This window comes from Dermochelys coriacea, chromosome 5, assembly GCF_009764565.3.
Source record: "Dermochelys coriacea isolate rDerCor1 chromosome 5, rDerCor1.pri.v4, whole genome shotgun sequence".
NCBI classification, from domain to species: domain Eukaryota; kingdom Metazoa; phylum Chordata; order Testudines; family Dermochelyidae; genus Dermochelys; species Dermochelys coriacea.
The window spans coordinates 16,165,367-16,185,783 of NC_050072.1; the positions used below are offsets into that span (position 1 = coordinate 16,165,367).

Here is a 20,417-nt window from a genome sequence, read left to right on the forward strand (position 1 = left end):
AAAAAGTAGCCTATCTACACACATCCAGTGTTTAAAAAAAAAACAAAAAACCACACATTGATTTGTCTTTGCAGAGGCCATTTCAGTCAGTGTCAAACCAATCAATCATGTAACCATGCTCACTTCACAGAAAAGTAGAGAAAGCATGCTGTCAAGTTTCTCCTGTACACCGGTGAGAGAGAGGGAGAAAATGGCAGCTTTCAAATGGTTTCCTACATGATGTTATTTTAAAGAACAGGTCTTTCTTCTTTCCCCAGCAGTGATCTTCTGATCCAGAATTTATGGCGCTAGGGCCTGATGCTATGAACTTCTGAGCTCCCTCAATTCCCAATGAATCTCGTAGGACTGAGAATGCTCAGCACCTTTCATGTTCAGGCCCGCAACGACTGCTTTTTCAAATGTCTTTTTAAATAATATTGCCATGGTATTTAAAGCACGACTCTGCTCCAAATAGTGACTCCATAAAAACGACAGGAGGGAGTCCCATGTTCATTGCCTTTCAGTGACTCCCATAAAAAACCTACTCAGTTTACAAGTAGACAGATCTTTTTCCCCCCTAGGGCCTGGGCTACATGCATTTTTTGTGCTGGTTTAATTATCTCAAGGTGTATGCAATTATTTTGGTTAAAAAAAAGTCATAATGGTACAATCCCTAGTCTGGATGTAGGTTTCAGAGTAGCAGCCGTGTTAGTCTGTATTCGCAAAAAGAAAAGGAGTACTTGTGGCACCTTAGAGACTAACAAATTTATTAGAGCATAAGCTTTCGTGAGCTACAGCTCACTTCATCGGATGCATTTCCGATGCATCCGATGAAGTGAGCTGTAGCTCACGAAAGCTTATGCTCTAATAAATTTGTTAGTCTCTAAGGTGCCACAAGTACTCCTTTTCAGTCTGGATGTAGTTTTATATCAATAGAAAGATGCTTTACAGCTGATTCTCCTTCCCATACAAGATTAACTATAATGACATGCAGCCCCTTTATACTGATATAATTGCATCCACACTAGTGATGCGGTACAGTTTCAGCTGTACCAGTATAGTTAGAGCAGCACATCTTGTGTGTGTAGACATGCTCTAATTGACAGGCCTGCGAAATCACCCTAGGACCTGAGAATCCCACCTCATGTACCATTGCCAGAAAAGGTTTGCAGGCCAATTAGGCTTTCAGTTATACGTATGCTGCCTCTCACGCACAAAACAGTCAGAATTTCACCCTGCAACTGGAACTTTATCATCATTTGTTTTTTTGATGATTGGTGAGCGAGGTGAGAATCCAGTTCCCTCTCCTACAGTTGTGCTGACACTGGTGTTAGCAGGAGTAAACCGCAGTAAAACTTATATTTGTCACTGAAATCAGCATATGTGATTATGAACACCCAAAGGGCACAGTAGTATTGAGTAAGGAGGTGCTGAGTCACACTTCAGAGTGGATCTACACTTCAAATGCTTTTTTGGAGAAGAAACTCTTCTACATCTGACTCTTCTTCCTAACCCCCATATAGGGCAAGTCAACACTACAAAATGAAGTTGACCTAAGTTATGCTGATGTACAGCCACTGCAGAAATTACATTGCCTTTTTATGTCCACACTATGCTCCTTGTGTCGCTGGTGCATGTATTCCCCAGGAGCACTTGCACCGATTTAATGGTCAGGGTGGGGAATTGTGGGATGGCTTCTGAAAGGCAGCAACCGACAATGTAAGCAATGCAGTGCCTACACTGACACTGTATCGACCTAGCTACATCAACCTAAGTGCTTCACCTCTCACAGTGTTGGAGTTAAGATGGCGTAGCGGGCGAGTTACATTGTCAGGAGTGACATTTTAGTATAGACACTTACAGAGCTAAGTCCACGAAAGCTGCCTTACGTCACGCTAAGTCTGTAGTGAAGACTAGGCCTTGGGCTTTGTTATTCTGTATCCTATATCCCCATACTACCTGTCATCCCCACCCTTTGATGGCTATCTAAACAGTTAATCACCCACTAAGTGACTGATAGGCTCATGGCGCTGGGTTAGGATGGGCTGTTTTGTTTTCAAGGCATAAGCATAAATGATGTATATTAATCATTTGGCTGGATACTGCTCCCATTCAAGTCAATGGCAAAAGAGCCATTGACTTCAACGTGACAGGATAAGGGCTAAGCTTTTCTCCTTTATCTCTTTTTTGCTGCCACAGTTATTGCAGGCAAGAGATGCACCTCTGCCAAGGGATTAAAGTTGATCACATTGCACAGCAAGCAAGAGATTTTTGTTTTGACATACCTGTCATATACTTTTCCTAACACAGAGGATTAAGAATGATAAAGAATGTGTTAACTGTTGCCCCCAAAATTGGTCTCATGGGGTCTCCTCTCTGAATGACTGTTTAACATCAGCAGAAGAGTAAATCATTCTTCCATCTGTCTACATGCTCACATAAATAAGCCCACGTCTCCTGATCCCGACTCCTCCTGGAACTATTATACAGTAGGTAACGATTTATAGTTTATCACCTCAGGACTTTATTTCCTGGCTGCCATTCATATGTAAATGATTCTGACACATCTGTTTGGACATGATAAAGTTCTCTAAAGAGACGATCCTGAGTGAGGCAGCAGAATCTACCCACCCACCCAGACTCAGAAAAAGCCAATACTTATAAATAAGGCTATGATTTTGGCACACAAATTTTTAGTAAATTTCACAGCACAGGTGTGCAAAAAAATGAAAAGTCATGGAAAGGTCACCAAATAATATAGTTTTTGCTACATCACCATATAGAAGGCTATTTGGGGTGCTGAAAGTGAGGCACTGTGGGGAAGAGAAGATTTGGCAAGCAAGCCCACCCTGCAGCAGCAGCTCCTGTCCCATGGGACAGGACCTGACTCTCTGCTCTGGGTGTTGCAACCTGGCACATGGAGATGCAGTGCCTCTCAGGTATGGCCCATCCACCCTTCCATAAATGGAAATGGCAGGGCAGATGGGCCAAACCCGAATGGTGCTGTGACCCAGTGCACTAGGTCACCATGCCACTCAGTTTGGAGGCCTAATCAAATGTGTTTTTAAAGCCACTTCCAAGATGTCACAGACTTTACTCAAATTCATGATTTCTGTGACAAAATCATAGCCCTACTTATAAAATTAATAGATTCAGAGGTTTAAGGTCAGAATGGACAACTATGATCATCTAGTCTGATTTCCTGCAGAAGACAGACCATAACATTTCAACCATTATTCCTGCTAGCGGAGGGAGTTATTCTTCCCTACTATGTATATTAAAGTGCACAGGGCCAGACTGTGGCCTTAAGCCATTTTGCTTATGTCCAGAGAATGGCAAAATGTCACTGGGTACATCACAAAATATGACCTTTTGCACCATGCAGCATGATTTCTCCTACTCACCATCCAAACCTTATAAAACAGTTTTCAGAGAAGTGAGCTGTAGCTCACGAAAACTTATGCTCAAATAAATTTGTTAGTCTCTAAGGTGCCACAAGTCCTCCTTTTCTTTTTATAAAACAGTGTTTCAGTGTTCTACAGCAATTGCGCACTATGTTGTTGGAACACCACTGGGAGTGATTATAGTGCATATAGCTAGTGCATATAGCTTATGTGAAGGCAGCTCTGCTGGCTAGTTGTGTGTCCATATATAAGGGTGAGTGTTATGGGAGTACTTCCCATCTTACCTCTATCAACCACTGATCTGTTTTTACAATATAGGTCATAAAGGAGAGTTGTTTTACATGGTCTCCTACCAGATTTTCATTTGACAGACGTGTGATTTCTTGCTGGATGCCAAATTCCACCTGGGCCTCTGGTGGCAGCTGTAGGGTCTGGAAAAACGCCTGCTGCTGTTTCTCCATCTCATCTCTCAGGGTTTCCATCTGGGTTTTCAGAGTTTCCACCTCCTCTTCGTGCTCTCTCCTCTGATCCTGAAGCTGGGCTTCCAGGAGCCTGATAAGAGGAGGAGTGAAGGGACCATTATGATAATCTATTCTGATCTTCTGTATTAACCAGCCAAAGTACCCCAGTAACTTCTGCAACAAGTCGATGACTTCTGTTTGAGCTCTAGCATATCTTTCAGAAAGACACTCAGTCGTGGTTTAAAGAAAAGGAGTACTTGTGGCACCTTAGAGACTAACAAATTTAGTTAGACACTGTAAGGAGAGTGATCACGTAAGATGAGCTATTACCAGTGGGGGGAGAGGGGGAAGGGAGGAAGAAAACCTTTAGTGGTGATAAAAAGAAATACTTGTGGCACCTTAGAGACTAACAAATTTATTAGAGCATAAGCTTTCGTGAGCTACAGCTCACTTCGAGCTGTAGCTCACGAAAGCTTATGCTCTAATAAATTTGTTAGTCTCTAAGGTGCCACAAGTACTCCTTTTCTTTTTGCGAATACAGACTAACACGGCTGCTACTCTGAAACCTGTCATTTAGTGGTGATAATCAAGGTGGGCCATTTCCAGCAGTTGACAAAAACATCTGAGGAACAGTGCGGGGGGGGGGGGGGAGAATAACATGGGGAAATAGTTTTACTTTGTGTAATGACCCATCCACTCCCAGTCTCTATTCAAGCCTAAGTTAATTGTATCCAGTTTGCAAATTAATTCCAATTCAGCAGTCTCTCGTTGGAGTCTATTTTTGAAGTTTTTTTGTTGAAGGATAGCCACTCTCAGGTCTGTAATCTTCCGCCCTTCCCCCCCTCCTGCTGGTAATAGCTCATCTTAAGTGATCACTCTCCTTACAGTGTGTATGATAAAACCCATTGTTTCATGTTCTCTGTGTGTATATATAAATCTCCCCATTGTATTTTCCACTGAATGCATCCGATGAAGTGAGCTGAAGCTCACGAAAGCTTATGCTCAAATAAATTTGTTAGTCTCTAAGGTGCCACAAGTACTCCTTTACTTTTTGCGAATACAGACTAACACGGCTGCTACTCTGAAACCAGTCGTGGTTTAGATTCAAGTGATGGGAAAATGCTACAAAGATCTGTGTAGTTTTGTGGGGAGGGAGACAATTTGGTGCTAAGGCCCTAGTCCACCACTCACTGAAGTTAACTGAAGGACTCCCTTTCACTTCAGTGGGCACTGGATCAAGCTCTCGGTGTATTACATCAAAGTTACACTTCTACAAAGCAACCATAAGGTGTTTGGTTACTGTACTGTACATCTTTTGCTGAAAAATTCAAATATCTAAAATACTTTAAAACAACAAGATAAAAAACAGCCAAGTATGAATTAGTTAAGACTTAAGCCCAGATTTAAACAATCAGTGATTTCAGGTGTTTCCATTTTTGGACGCCCAATCTGAAACATCTTAAAGCAGCCTGATTTTCAGACAGTGGATATGAAGTTGTTTCAGGAAATCAGGCCCCTTTCAGTTGACTTCAGCTTTGCACCCAAACACTGAGATGCCCCAAACCACTAGCTACTTCTGAAAATGTAGGCTTAGCTTTACAACCCTTTGCAGTGGAAAATATCATACTGACTCAGACACGGAAAAAAGACTGCAAGAAGTTTGCATTTTCCGTTTTTAAAAAAAATTCTTTTCTAAGTCATTTTGAAGAATAGCAAGTTAAATAAACCCCTTAGAAAGGAAAAGGAAAATTGAAACTGTGGCCGGGGGGGGAGGGGGGAGTCTTTAAATCACAAAAGGAGAAGAATTCCATGTGGATGAACAGCATGTAGCTCTGTGCAGCGATAAATTAAAGCACAAGCTCTACTTTCAGTAAAATGGACCATATGAGCCATTTTTCGGCCTCTCTCTCTCCTCTTCCTCCCACATACCTTCCTTATCCAAATGGAAGAATGATTCATCACAGAAAGGTTACTGCCCTCCTGGGTGTACTGATAAACAATGTTTACCAAATTAATTTATTTTTAAGGGTACCAATTATAGTGTACCAAATGGAAATCTCTCCCTTAGTGCTTTTAAGTATTCCAATAGGATCTAAACAAGATTACAAATGCTAGCAAAGTGATTCCAGCAAGATTGAATGGTTTGAACAAGGGACTGAAAGTTAAGAAGTCTGAAGCCTTAGCTCAGTCTCTGCCACTGATTTCCTGTGTGGTCTTCAGCAAGGTACTGAATCATAGAATATCAGGGTTGGAAGGGACCTCAGGAGGTCATCCAGGACCAATCCTCAATCCAGCAGGACCAATCCTCAATTAAATCATCCCAGCCAGGGCTTTGTCAAGCCTGACCTTAAAAACTTCTAAGGAAGGCGATTCCACCACCTCCCTAGGTAACGCATTCCAGTGTTTCACCACCCTCCTAGTGAAAAAGAACATGCATGACTTCTGGCACACGAATCATCCCACTAAAGTCAAGAGAACTATGCTTGTACTTAAATGTAGGCACATGCTTATGTACCTTGCTGAATCAGGGCCTTAATTAGGGCAGGTCAAAAAGGTTTTCTATCTAAATTGTACTTCAACAGAAAACTGGGTTTTTAACAAGCCAAAATTTTGTGTGTGCAAAGTGTCTGCTTTCCATGGAAAATGTTGTCTTTTTGATTTTCAGCTGAAAACTTTTCAGGTGTTTTGTTCAGTGGAGTCCAACATCCTCCCCATTTTCTGCGTTTGTACATATACACACCCACTCACTCACTTTATATCTGTCAAATGGAGATAATAATGAACATGACCTTGCTGGCACATTGTCAGGGGTTAATATTGTGTTGAGCTTGCAAGGTGCAAAACTTTCCACTATGCTAAAAAGTACAAGTTTTTTTCATGATGCAGCTTCATATGGGATCAAGTTGAATCTGAACCAAACACAGACAAATATGGTCCTCTTGTATTTGCTGTTCTGAGGAATGTAGGCAGCCAATCAGCCCAGTCATATTTTTCATATTATTCTCAAAAGAGTTGCTACCCTCCCTCTGGTTGCTCTAAAATTGACACTACATTTTAATAAATATTACTACTACTTTCCCCCGATAGTGCTTTTCATCAGATGATCACACTTTACAAACACTGATGGAGAGGCTCACAACTCCTCTCTGTGACGCAGATAAGTATTATCATCCTTGTATTACAGAGGATAAAGTGAGATGGTAGAAAGATTAACGTAATGATCAGACATTCTGAGAACTGTAAATAGTATCAGAATTGGGAATAGGCTACTGGGAACTGGGACTCCTGGATTCTACTTTAACCATTATTCATCCTCCCAAAAGGTGATTAGTTTGGAGAAGTTATTACAGAAGCACTGTCCTTGCACAGGGAAACACTGAAATTGCAGGAATCACCTGCAATGTGTCCCTCTGATATATTCATCCACAAAATAGGAGCAAGTGTCAGAGGTAAGCTGCAAGCAGTAATAATTCTCCTCCTGATACACTTCTAGACATTGGATTAAGTGGAAAAGGAATAATCCAGGTGAATTTGAGCATGCAAAGAGGACAAAGAAAACAGTACATTTAAAAAGGGACTCAGCATCCTTTCTTACACGTTCATGAACAGATAAGAAAACAGAGCACTTTAATACACTTTACATAAGGAGAAGTTCAGTCAGAGCTAAAGGGACTATAATTAGACACTTGGGGCAAAACCCTGACTCCACTTAATTCAGTGGGAGTTATGCCATTGATTTCAGTGGAGCCAGGAGTTGGTTCATGAAATACCGTTGTTCCTCCACACCATATATAAATATCTCTAAAAGGCTGAATTCAAAAAGGTGCAGCACCCACAAACAGGGTAAGGTTTCCCAGCACCTCTGGGGATCATAGACACAGTTTTGGTGTGGTACACAGTGATACACTTGTGCAGCAATGTTGCAGAACTACATCCCAACCTAAACTTTAGTTGGTTGCTGCATTCCTAGAGATGGGCGTGAGTGCCAAGGTTTGGCTCAGGACCACAATTTCCCAAAACCTTAGAAAGGTTCCATCTCCCCCTCAAAGTTATGGTGGTTCAGCTTGGGTTAGCCCCATCTCCAATACCTATTGTAAAGGAAAGTAAAGTGAGGCAGAGAGAGTACATGTGAGCATATGAACGAGGTGGGGGAAAGGAAAGAGGAAGAAGAAAAAAGCATTTGACCTGGCAACTTGCTTTAGGCCCTGATAGGCCAAGCCGAGCTCTCCATCTTCATTGAGATAGCCCCAGTCCTCAGTCTTGCTAGAAATAAAGGACAGAGAAAAGGAAAACAAGAGGACAGGAAAGAAAGGCAAAATGTCAATTGCAACAGAAGGGGGGAAAGTAAGGAGTCCCCATTACACTCAGGCAAACTTTTAAAAAAAAGAACAAAACATCATTAAACTCTCTTTCCTTTGGCATCACTACTAAACTGTACATAAAAAGCCTGTCTCTAGTCCGTCGTCAGAAACCTCTTCCTACCGCTGTAATATCACAGTCAAGTGGTTGTGCCCCCTTCCCTGGTAATACAAGAGTCACCGTCAGACTCTGCACTCCTCCACCCGTCATGAGTGGAGCCACTGTTGCCAGCTCACATGATTTTATTACCTCTTATCTGATATTTGCCATTTTACTTCCAGCCCCAGCTTCTAGAGAATCTTAGCTTTCATGTTCATCCAATCATAGAACATCAGAGTTGGAAGGGACCTCAGGAGATCATCTAGTCCAACCCCCTGCTCAAAGCAGGACCAATTCCCAATTTTTTTTGCTCCAGATCCCTAAACGGCCCCCTCAAGGATTGAACTCACAACCCTGGGTTTAAGCAGGCCAATGCTCAAACCACTAAGCTAAGTGGTTAGCCTACCTGAAGACAAGCTGGGAAGTCTGAGCCAAATGAACTCAAAAGGCTCAAAAAACAGAAGGCAAATTAAAAGAAGCCAACATTTATTATCTATTAAAATCACATGATTTGGGGGGTAAGCATAACTCGTCATTTTTAATATTTGGGGTAGGCACTACTGGCCTCTCAAAGGTAAGTAAATAGTATCATCCCTTTTCATGCAGAAAAGTCAAGTGACTTGCCCAAGATCACAGATTGAGTCAGAGGGAGAACCAGCAGTAAAACTAAGGTTTTCTGATTCCGAAACCTGCGCTCAAGCCACTGAACAGTGTTGCCTGCCATGGTAGCAAACTGTGATGTTGCCAACACTGGCATGTGACAGTCAATGTACAACTCGGACAGGTGGGAGCTGTAAAAGAGATAATCTATTGTCACACAAGAATCATAGTAATTGAGAAGAAGAGGGTGGTAGTTTGCCAAATCCTATATACTTCTAATTTGGATGATTGGGGCTGTCGCTCTCTATGGCAAAGATTTTATGGATTCTTTTTCCTGGTGGGCATATTATCGACCTGGACGCAAAGGGGGAGGATAAACAGCGGAATTAAAGAGTTAGGAAAGACTGAAGGAGGATGGAGAGAAAGAGCACAAGTACTGCTGCCCAGCTGAGCCACTGCATGCTCCTCCTTCAGTCAGTGGCCGTGCCCCATGCATGGAAGCCTCAAGGGGCAATACTAGGCCAGGCAGTCCTGACTGAGGATGCAGGTAAGGAAGGTCATTTGTGTTCATAGCAAAAGTACTGGGAAGAAAAGGTAAAAAACAATGGAAGGTAAAAACAATTCAAAGAAAGTAATCAGCTGTGGTCTATTGCTAGCCCTCATTATAGCTTGGATTTTAGTAAGGCTTTTGACACTGTTTCACATGACATGCTCATAAGTGAAGTGTGGTTTAGGTGAAATTACTCAAGGGCTGGAGAAGGGCAAGCATAGTACCCATCTTTAAAAAGAGGAACAAAGAGGACTCAGGGAATTACAGCCTAACTTTGATACCTGGAAAGATACTGGAACAAATTATTAAATAATCAGTTCATAAACACATACAAGATTATAAGGAATTTTCTTCTTTGAGAGGGTTGCTGGCCTACTGGATAGTGGGGAAGCAGTAGACCTGATATATCTTGATTTTAATAAGCCTTTTGACACAGTTCCACATGACACTCTAATAAGCAAACAGGGCAATATGGTCTGGATGAAACTACTATAAGGTGGGTCCACAACTGGGTGAAAAACTGTATTCAGTAGTTATCAATTGTTTGCTGTCAAACTGGGAAGGCATATCTAGTGAGGTCCCACAAGGGTCAGTCATGGGTCTGATACTAGTCAATATTTTCCTTAAAATCTTGGATAATGGAGTGGAGACTATGCTTATACAATTTGCAGATGACACCAAGAGGGGAGGGGTTGCGAGCACTTTGGAGGACAGGATTAGAATTAAAAAGGACCTTGACAAATGAGAGAATTGGTCTAAATTCCACAAGATGAAATTCAGTGAAGACAAGTGCAAAGTACTTCTCTCAGGAAGGAAATATCAAATGCACAACTATGTTTGTACTGCTGAAAAGGATCCAGGGGTTACAGTGGATCATAAATTGAATATAAGTCAACAATGTGATGCAGTTGCGAAAAAGGCTAATAACATCCTAGGGTGTATTAACAGGAGTGTCAAATGTAAAATGTGGAAGGTAACTGCCCCACTCAACTTGGCACTGGTGAGCCTCAACTGGAGTATTGTATCCAGTTTTGGACACCACGCAGTTTAGAAAAGATGTGGATAAATGGGAGAGAGTCCAAAGGAGAGCCACAAAAATGAATAAAGTGTTTAGAAAACCTGACCTATTAGGAAAAGTTAAAAAAAAAACACTGGGGATGTATAGTCTTGAAAAAAGAAGACTGAGAAAGAACCTGCTAACAGTCTTTAAATATGTCAAGGGTTGTCACAAAGACAATGGTGATCAATTGTTGTCCAAGTCCACTGAAGGTAGACCAAGAAGTAATGGGTTTATCTGCAGCAAGGGAGAGAGTCAGGGTAGGTATTAGGAAAAACTTTCTATCTATAAAGGGTAGTTAAGATCTGGAACAGGCTTCCAAGGGAGGTTGTGCAATCCCCATCATTGAAGCTTTTTAAGAAGAGGTTGGACAAACACCTGTCAAGGATGGTCTAGGTTTATTTGGTCCTGCCTCAGTGTAGGGGGGTGTACTTGATGACTTCTCAAACTCCCTTCCAGGCCTACATTTCTATGATTCACTAGTGTGGCATGGAGGTATGCATTCATACATACACACTCACTGTCTTCTGATACAGGCATATTAGTTAGTTTTCTTAGGCCCTGTGGTCTTGATTTCTCCTCTCACTCAGGCCTGTTTTACAGTGGTGTAACTATTAACTTCAGTGGAGTTACTTTTGATGTACACCACTATACGATTTTGATCCTCTTCCCATTGGAGTCTGGCCAATTACTTCAATGGAGGGGTTAGGCCTTTTGTGGGGGTAAGAATCAGGTTTGTGTTTCAGCAGAGAATCAGGTTTGAATTTCAGTTGCTTTATGTTGGAAAACTCCAATAGAAAATGCACAAGACACAGATTGTTCACTTTTCTCTGTACTGGAAAAACATTCTGGCTCAGCTGCATTTTACTAATACTGGTCTAAACCCCATTTCAATGCAAGAGGCTCAGTTGGCAGGGGAACAACAATCATGAGGGAGCAGAGCATTCAAAAAAATCTAGCCTCTTGGAGCACTGTCTTCTTTGGTGCAGCTCCAGATAGAATCGAAGAAACTTACTACTGCTGTAATCTCTTATGCTTTTGAGCCATATCCTCAGCAGGAGTAAATCAACATAGCTGCACTGAGATGAATGGAACTCTGCTGACTTACTTTAAGCAGGTTATCTGGTCCTCTGAATTTGAGAGCCTAGTCAGTTTCACTTTACTCCTCTTCCCCCTACTGGCAGTGAAGCTGAAGGGGATCTCAAAATCTAAAAGCAATATTTTCCACAACTTGAAATCTTTAATCTAGCCAGTTTCATTTTGCTATCAGCCAAACCCTAGACAAAACTGAAGAGAGGACACTAAGAAAGAGAAGAGAAGCCAAAAAAGCAAGGGGAACAACAATCATAATGAGAGAACACAATGGAGATCAAGGGGTAGGCGAGCAGACAAAGTGGAGAGGAAATGGCTTTGAGAACACAGAAAGCACATAGGAAAAATGAAATATACCAAAAAATGAAAGGAATTTTTCTGCACTGAAAGTAGTAGTATTTTTATTGGAACCTCTCAAATAGCAATCTTGATCTTTTTTTTAAAAAGTACAGTGCAGATATGATCCGGCTCTTAGGTTTGTTGTACATCCACATCAGTTCCTCTATTGGCAAAGCAACATGAATGGTTTCAGATACATCATTCCCACTGGTTCTAGCGGGCGAAGCACCAGGACTAGATTCTAGTCCAAATACTTGACCTGGGTTGTACTTGCAGCTTTTGCCACTAGTTCACTGTGTGACTTTGGACGGTCCAACTCTCTTTGCCTCAATGTCTCCATCTCTAAATTGGGAGAACATAACTACCCATCCCTGCATACCTCTGAGATCTTCAGACAAAAGGTGCAATATAAAAGGAAAAGATCTAGTCTCCACTAGAAAAGGTTTGCCCATATAGCTATGCCAGTAAACTCTCCTAGTGGAAATACAGTTTATACTGGCAAAAGAGTTCTTTTACTTAAACTAGTTTCCTGAACAGAATTCACAATACTGGCAAAAGACTGTTTTGCAGTATAACTGCCTACACTAAGGCTTTTGTCAACATACATATGTCAGTTACAGGTGCAATTTGTCACTCTCCTGATCCCGCTATGCTGCCAAAACCTGTAAGTATAGACTAGGTCTCAACTCTTTCCCATTGTCCAGTATATTGGAAATTACTAGTTTTCTACATGAGATTTTCCCCCTTCTTTAGATGAAGAAAGCAAGAAGTGGCATTGTGATTAACCAAGCCTGAGCAGGTAAGGGCCTGATGGTCCTTTTATGGTGTATTACATTCTCCCATTCTTACTTCAAAAGGTGTGTCTTTTCAGATCTACTGAGAGAGAGAATCAAAGACACTGAAGCCAGGAAAGGATTATTTAGTCTTTTCCTCTCTCCCTCTGCTTATATAGGATTGCTCTGTACAATATATTTTTCACTTCTTTGTCCAGTCCGATTTTAAAATGACTCAGTTACTTGCACTTCCACCGCTTCCTTCCTTCCCCACTATCCTACAGTGTGATAGATCTCACTATTAGGAACACTCTCTTGATAGCCTCATTTTCCTTTGCTCAGTCTCATCCCTTCTATGCTTACTTATACCACTCAGAACAATTTATCTCCCATCTTTGTATTTACATCCTACCAATTCCTCTACTATATTAGAACAGCCCCTCTTAGTCACTAAGGCAAGCTTTACATGCCAAGTTCTTTCAATCTTTCCTCAAAGCCATCCCTCAAGCCCCTGAATCTTTTGTTGTTACTTTTCTCTGCATTCCCTCTAATTGGATAAAAAGGTGCCCAGAAAAATCTTGTCTCACCAGTGTGGTAGAAGTTGCACATTAGTGGTCAAATCAGTTTTAATGACAAAATGAAAGGAGCTCATTTAACTTTAATGTCTCGACATTTTACAAATGAATAAAATGAGATTTATAGTCTGGCCAAGAAACATTTGTTATAACTTGATTTATATCACTTCAGTTCCAAAGTGAGTTTGAAGATCTTTAAAAAAGGAAAATAAAATTGAAAGTCAAACTGTCAAGTGAAAGAAAAGTGAGCCACTAAAGAGATACATTCTGTGCTATTTAAAATGCTGTAGTAGGATCCAGTGAGCTGCAAGGAAAAGCCCTATCTTTTAACTGAAAGTGATTTCCTTTGTGTAGGTAACTCTCAAAAGGGCTGGGAGGGATGGGAGTCAGATGCGCCACTCCCAAATGGAAACCACACACTTAAAGTATGGTCTACACTGCAAAGTGACACTGGAGAAATGGCATCATGGAGCCCCATGGTTATCTTCTCTCAATGATTTCCAGATCAATTTTGCTCAATTTACAAGAAAAATGATTTTTTTGACAGCTCTTTATATTCAGCATTGGATTTGTCAGGCAAGCACCTGAATTGCACATCAGTCATCTAATATATCTGAGCTGAGTCAGGTTTCTTGCTGATGAAGCAAGCATAGATCAGTAAATAACCCAGCTTGACTTTCAGCACCAGCTTGAGTTTGGAAAGCTGGCTGAAAAAAATCCAAGCCTTTTTTAAAAAACAACAACTTGTAAACTGAAAAATTCGAGCTGTAGGCATTGAGAGAACATGTAGACCCAAGATGTCGTTTCTACAGATTCACTCTTCAAACAAGTTAAATCTCTGTGCACATAGAAAATGTACACCTAAAATTGGTGAGAGCCTTAAGAGCTATTTATTTCCTTTTAGCCAAGTTGATAAGCCTTAACACAATTCCGTGAGTGTATCATCCCACCTGCCACCCCAGGTTACGAGGTATTTGTTGTTGTAGAAGCAGTATACAAGGGTACTAGTGCGAGAAAGGGAATGTCTACATATGCATATTACCATGAATGCTCTTCCATCTCGTAGCTAATTCACAGCAATGCTAACGTCTAAGCTCTGGAAACGAAGCACAGGTTAGATACACTAGCCAGTGGTCAGAGTTGTTTTCGATGTACTCTGCTTTCAAGCCATTCATAAAGTCAACCCATGGAAGAATATCTGGAGTTCTTCAGGCCTAGGGCAAATATTTTCTAAACTTTGGTAAAGTTAGTTTTCTCAATCCATATTTAGGTGCCTAGATAAAAGTGGCCTTTATTCTCAGCTCTATCATCGGCCCTGTGAGCTTAGGTCCTCAGCACTGCTAAGCATCGGCTGCCTTTTTTTAGGTCCTTACATATGCATTTAGAACCTTAACTGTGGGCATCTATCAATTTGAAAAATTTGGTCTATATTGTCTTACTGTGGTTTCTGCCAGAAGTGGAACAGCTAGCTGAGTTATACAGAGAAAATTTGATTGACTTGAGTCAATTTGTTGTTTTAAATACGGATTTGTTACCATGCTTGTGGTCAGAGGCTCAGCACTGGGATGTGCATTTAAACATTGACAAATAAATAAAATGATTGTCTTCACTGTTTATTAGTTATCGTTATTTGCATACTACTAACAGGAGAACTCTGACTGGATGGTGATTTTTTCCCAGTTGATTTTCTTGCAAGACAAAAATCCTTCCCTCCTCCTGTTTTTATTTTTTATCCATATTAAAATGTGGTCAATTATGAAATCAACTCAAAGGGGTGCCTTTATCTTAAGAGAAAACCACTTTGGGAATGACAGGCAATAAGCATTTAGTCTGGATTCATCAGTATGGTATTGACTCAAAACCACTAAGGGTTCCCTCACCCAGAAGTTCAGATTGACTGATTCATTAAAAAGTCAATAGGACCACTCTTCTTTAATTAAGCGGATTAGTTAGTTAATGTTTACACCACCCTCATTTGTCAAAGTGCAATGTAAGCACTGCCATCTTCTCTGAATAAAATCTTAAAGGAATTTTGAAACATCAAACTCACAAACTTCACTTAGTTCAGTTCCAACTAGAGCCATTTTCAGTGGTGCTGATGAAAGGTGCCAGACCTGCTCTACTGAACAGAGAAGTTCTCTTCTTGCCCATGTGGTGTATTTAGACAGTACTGTTATCATTTATTTTCTGTGTACTGCACCTTTAAATGGAGAGAAATTCCTCTCGCAGATTTTATGAATTCCTTTTCCTGGTGGAAAAGAAAAGCGCTTTCATGTGCCAGAGTTTACAAATTGGCTAGGTACGCTATTTTATTAGAAACCATTAGTCAAACTCTGCAACAGTTAGGTCTCATGAATATCCTGGGTAAATGAAAATTTGCAATGGGAAAAAAACCCTTTATTCCTGCCAGATAACCAAGTAAAGACAAGCAAATATTCAATTTCTTTGCAATAAAATAAATATTTAATTCACTTATTAACTTGTCTCTTTACAAGATATTAACTCTATATTTTATGTACTCCTGGATAGTTGCACAAAGTGAATTTCTCAATAGTATAAACTCTATTATTGTTATTATTATTATGAACTATCACTGTAGGAAATCTGTAATCAAAGAGGATTCTTGGCTCAGAGTTTAGATACAAAAATAGCAGGTAATGTGGGTGATGTCTGAGACTACATAGATGTGTACATTAGCTCATTTCACTGGAACAGACTTTTTGCCTCTAGGGAAAGGGAATAGGCATTCTCCTAACAACTGACTTCCCAGCATGACATTAAGAGTTTTCTGAAACAACTAACTCATAATTCTCCTCTAAAATATAAGCCGTATTCTACTCTTGCTACAATATCAGGGCTGGATTTAAAGATTTTTATATTTAAAATCTCTCAGTCCTTCAACTCCATGGGCTTCCATACTGCAGGAGTGCACTGCTCAGTTCTGGACTCTGTACTGTATTACCCAGCTTCTGCCATATGTAGTGGAGGGTAACTCGGCTTTGGTGGGCATTTATTTTTCTCTCTGCAACCTTTGGTTGTTCCACCTGCCCAGTGCTTCCCCTCCTTCAGCAAGGGGCAGACCCAATCCTCTGAGTTTGGATCCTACTCCCAAGTTCACAGCTTTTTCTCTCTGTAACAGGCCCAAACCAGACACCGAAAGCCAACAGTGCCCCACCATCAGAACTTACTTCAGATCTGAATCCATGCTTTGTGACCTAGGCCCACCTTTGCTGTAAAGATCAATGGAGACACACTTACCGATTTGTCTGACACACCCCATGGTAGGCCTCAATTGCATCCTCTGCATCGACATGCTTGTCACTGTTTGGCCAGCTGGTATACATGTTGATGTTCGAGTCCTAAATTTCATACGCAGAACAACATCATCATCATCTTAATAAAATCCCTTGAGTCTCATTCAAGTCTTTCAAACTCTGGATGCTAAGAGCGTGTGTAATGGCCTTTCCTGGAGGGCCTATCCTATTCTGGCCTATTGGCTTATGTGGACAAGGGAGGGGGTATGTGCCTGTGGGAGTCAGGTAGATGAGAGTGGGGCTCAGTAACTATGACAGATCAAGGGGGCACACTGTTGGTTTGTGGAGGAGATAGTTTGGGATCATGGTCTGAAGCATGGAAGGTGCTAAAACCTTTAGAAAATGAAGTGGAAATTTAAACCTCCAAATGCTGGGCGGGGGAGGGGGGGATTTTTATACATAATAGACTTGCTTTAAACAGCAGCAGGAGAAAAACCCTCACAAATTCCAGGGGCCAAGTTTGGCTCTCAATTACCCAGGTGTAAATGGCGTTATTTTTTCTTTACACCCATGTGCATGAAAGCAGAACCTGGCCTAGAACCTGTTTTCATCTGTGAACCATCTTCACCCTTCCAGATGATACACCCTGTGATCTTGTGTAACAGGGTCTCTGCCTGTCTCCCTTCCTGTGGCCCGCTGCCTGCCCCAATAAAGCTCAGAGAGGCTCCCTGTTATGCAGCACCATTGGCTTTATTTACACACACAGTTCTCCCACCACCAGTGTTGAGCTATTTACAAAGCTTACAGGGTTAGTTTCCTCTTTGGCTGGCAGTCAGCCAGGAGCCTCACCTTTCCCTCTGGCTGCCCCCTTATACTGGCTCCCAGCCCTTATAGCTGCTGGCTTGTCAGGCCCACAGGTGAAGCCAATCCCCAGGCCAGGCATCATGCCTGTTAGATCAGCCCCACTCTATTTCTCTTGATTGGAGTTGGCTGAGCAGGGGCTAATTAGGTGCTTTTGCAGCAGCAACCTGCTACACCGGGGAAGTTTCAGATAATCATCCACTGTTGCCTACAATTTGCCAAAGCAACAGCATCACTTTTCATGAAATCAGGACAGGTAATGAATAGTCAGTGATAAAAGCGGAAAGGAAAGGAATGGAACAAGATTTTCCCTTTCAATTACCATATTTTTGCCAGTCTCTTTTTGCTGGGCTTCCTTTATAATCTGTGCCCTTAGGATAAGCACCTCCTCTTTCCTCACTTCCAGTTCCTCATTGGCTGATTTAAGCTGGTTTAATAAGAGGGTATAACTGTCCTGGATATCACTGGATGAGTTGTTTTGGGTCACCCGGTCTACAATAGTCTTCCTCAGTTCATTCAGTTCATTTTTCAGTTTCTTATTCTCTGATTCCAATTCTTGCCTCTGTAAAATACCAAATCATTGTCTAGTTCATCCGAAGTGTCCATGCCTCATTTATTTCTGTTATGCCTTTAACGTAACTCAATTACCGATGAACATTACTAAAAAAATAACACCTAATGCTGATTTCAGAGTTGCTACCAGTCCAGCCATGTGCATTTCAAAACTATTATTGCTGCCTCCCTTACTTCAAGTTGTACCAGGCTGTAATCAGAGACCCTTTGTGATTTACCAGTAACCACTACACTGTAATTGACATCCATGAGAGCCAGTTAGAACGTTCCCATTTTGCTTGCATTTTATTTGCTTTCATAACCTTTGACAACTAGAATCACTAACAATATTTTTGTTGAAGAAACATTTATAAAATATTAGAATCAATTCAATTGCATTAACACATTTGAACCTCTAAGTTCAACACAGTGGAAAACACAATACTATTTTATTACATCAGCTGTCTGGTCACATATATATCATCTATAACTAAAATCAGAACAAAGGAAGAGCAGATCCCATAAAGTGTCATTTTCAACCTGCATGAACATGAAGTTCCTCTAGGAGAAATCTGAACGCAACATTCAGATATTTCTCCCTTCTCTTCTCTTTTTAATTAAGAAATCAGCACCTGAATTAAGGATGCCAAGGATAAATTTGAATATTTTGAAAAGCCAGCCTCCAGGGACACATTTACTACCCAAAGTTAAGAGTTACAGTTTGGGGTAGTCCTTTATTAAATTCTGTCTCTCTCTTAAAAATTAACTGCAACCTCCCTGCCCCCGCCCAACAATTCCGCTCCCCGACCTCCACCACCAAACCAACCAAAAACCCACCCAGGAGTTCAATGTGTTTGCTATGGGCAGTTGTAAGATTCCACCTAAGGTGGAGACACACACTGTTTACACTGCTGCTTCACCATTTTAAATCTCCAGTGGAGTGAATTACAGCTGTTTGAAATCACAGTAGGATTTATTAATCTAATTTGTAGGAGTTGCCTCCACTGTGCTGTTTGCAGTTAGAGCATTTTCCTTCTCCGACTGCTCCTCAGTCCACAGCATTTGACAGACAGGGTCAGGAATTCACAGGTTTTACGCCAGCTGTTTCTCTTGAATAATGATCCATGTGCCTTTGTTGTACCTATTTTTGCTGAGATGGTTGCAACATTTATTATTTTATTTTTGCTAGGCAGGAAGGGGATGGGGGGTAGGGGATTAAAGTTCGACAGCTAAAGCAACCTCCACTCTGCATATGAGAATTCAGCAGTAACAACTGCTGGCAGGTACCAAGTAAACTGTAGTTTAACCTGTGTACTGATATCTAGAAAGCATCTGAAACATCTGTTTGCAAAGTTAAGAACCCCCTGAATTAGAAATCCACTAGGGGCAGCATTATCCATTGGTTACAGCAGCAGACTTGTGAGTCAGGACCAGGGCTGTCAAGTGATTAAAAAAATTAACCGCTATTAATTGCACTGTTAAACAAGACTAGAATATCATTTATTTAAATATTTTTGGATGTTTTCTACATTTTCAAATATATTGATTTCAATTAGAACACTGAATATAAAGCGTTCAGTGCTCATTTTATTTTTGATTATGAATATTTGCATTGTAACACAAAAAATTTCAATTCACTTAATACAAGTACTGTAGTGCAATCTCTATCATGGAAGTTGAACTTACAAATGTAGATTTATGTACAAAAAACCTACATTCAAAAATAAAACAATGTAAAACTTTAGAGCCTACAAGTCTAATCAGTCCTACTTCTTGTTCAGCCAATCACTCAAATAAACAAGTTTGTTCACATTTGCAAGAGATAATGCTGCCCGCTTCTTGTTTACAATGTCACCTGAAAGTGAGAACAGGCATTCACATGGCACTGCTGTAGCTAGCATCAGAAGATATTTACAGGCCAGATGTGCTAAAGATTCATATGTCCCTTCATGATTCAACCACTATTCCAGAGGACATGTGTCCATGCTGATGATGGGTTCTGCTTGATAATGATCCAAAGCAGTGCAGACCAACACAGATCACTTTCATCATCTGAGTCAGATTCCACCAGCAGAAGGCTAATTTTCTTCTTTGGTAGTTTGGGTTCTGTAGTTTCCGCATCAGTGTGTTGCGCTTTTAAGACTTCTGAAAGCATGCTCCACACCTCATCCTTCTCAGATTTTGGAAGACACTTCAGATTCTTAAACCTTGGGTCGAGTGCTGTAGCTATCTTTAGAAATCTCACATTGGTACCTTCTTTGTGTTTTGTCAAATCTGCAGTGAAAGTGTTCTTAAAACAACAACATGTACTGAGTCACCATCCAAAACGGCTATAACATGAAATACATGGCAGAATGCAGGTAAAACAGAGCAGGAGACATACAATTCTCCCCCAAGGAGTTCAGTCACAGATTTAATTAACGGATTTTTTTTTTAAACAAGTGTCATCAGCATGGAAGCAT

General features: G+C 40.9%; 1 protein-coding gene across 4 annotated transcripts in view; it reads right to left on the minus strand.

Annotated features, from left to right (window-relative positions):
• MYO5B (myosin VB) overlaps nucleotides 1-20,417 on the minus strand; it is a 386,415-nt gene that overhangs the window by 24,809 nt on the left and 341,189 nt on the right. For 2 of the 4 annotated variants that reach the window (XM_043514975.1, XM_043514974.1), the window contains exons 28-31: nucleotides 17,726-17,965; nucleotides 16,547-16,647; nucleotides 8,030-8,107; nucleotides 3,737-3,935 (exon numbers count right to left, since the gene is read on the minus strand). In XM_043514975.1, coding sequence (XP_043370910.1) covers nucleotides 3,737-3,935; nucleotides 8,030-8,107; nucleotides 16,547-16,647; nucleotides 17,726-17,965 — 618 coding nt within the window. The remainder of the gene's footprint in view (nucleotides 1-3,736; nucleotides 3,936-8,029; nucleotides 8,108-16,546; nucleotides 16,648-17,725; nucleotides 17,966-20,417) is intronic. The other 2 variants (XM_043514976.1, XM_038401609.2) reach the window with 1 other exon arrangement.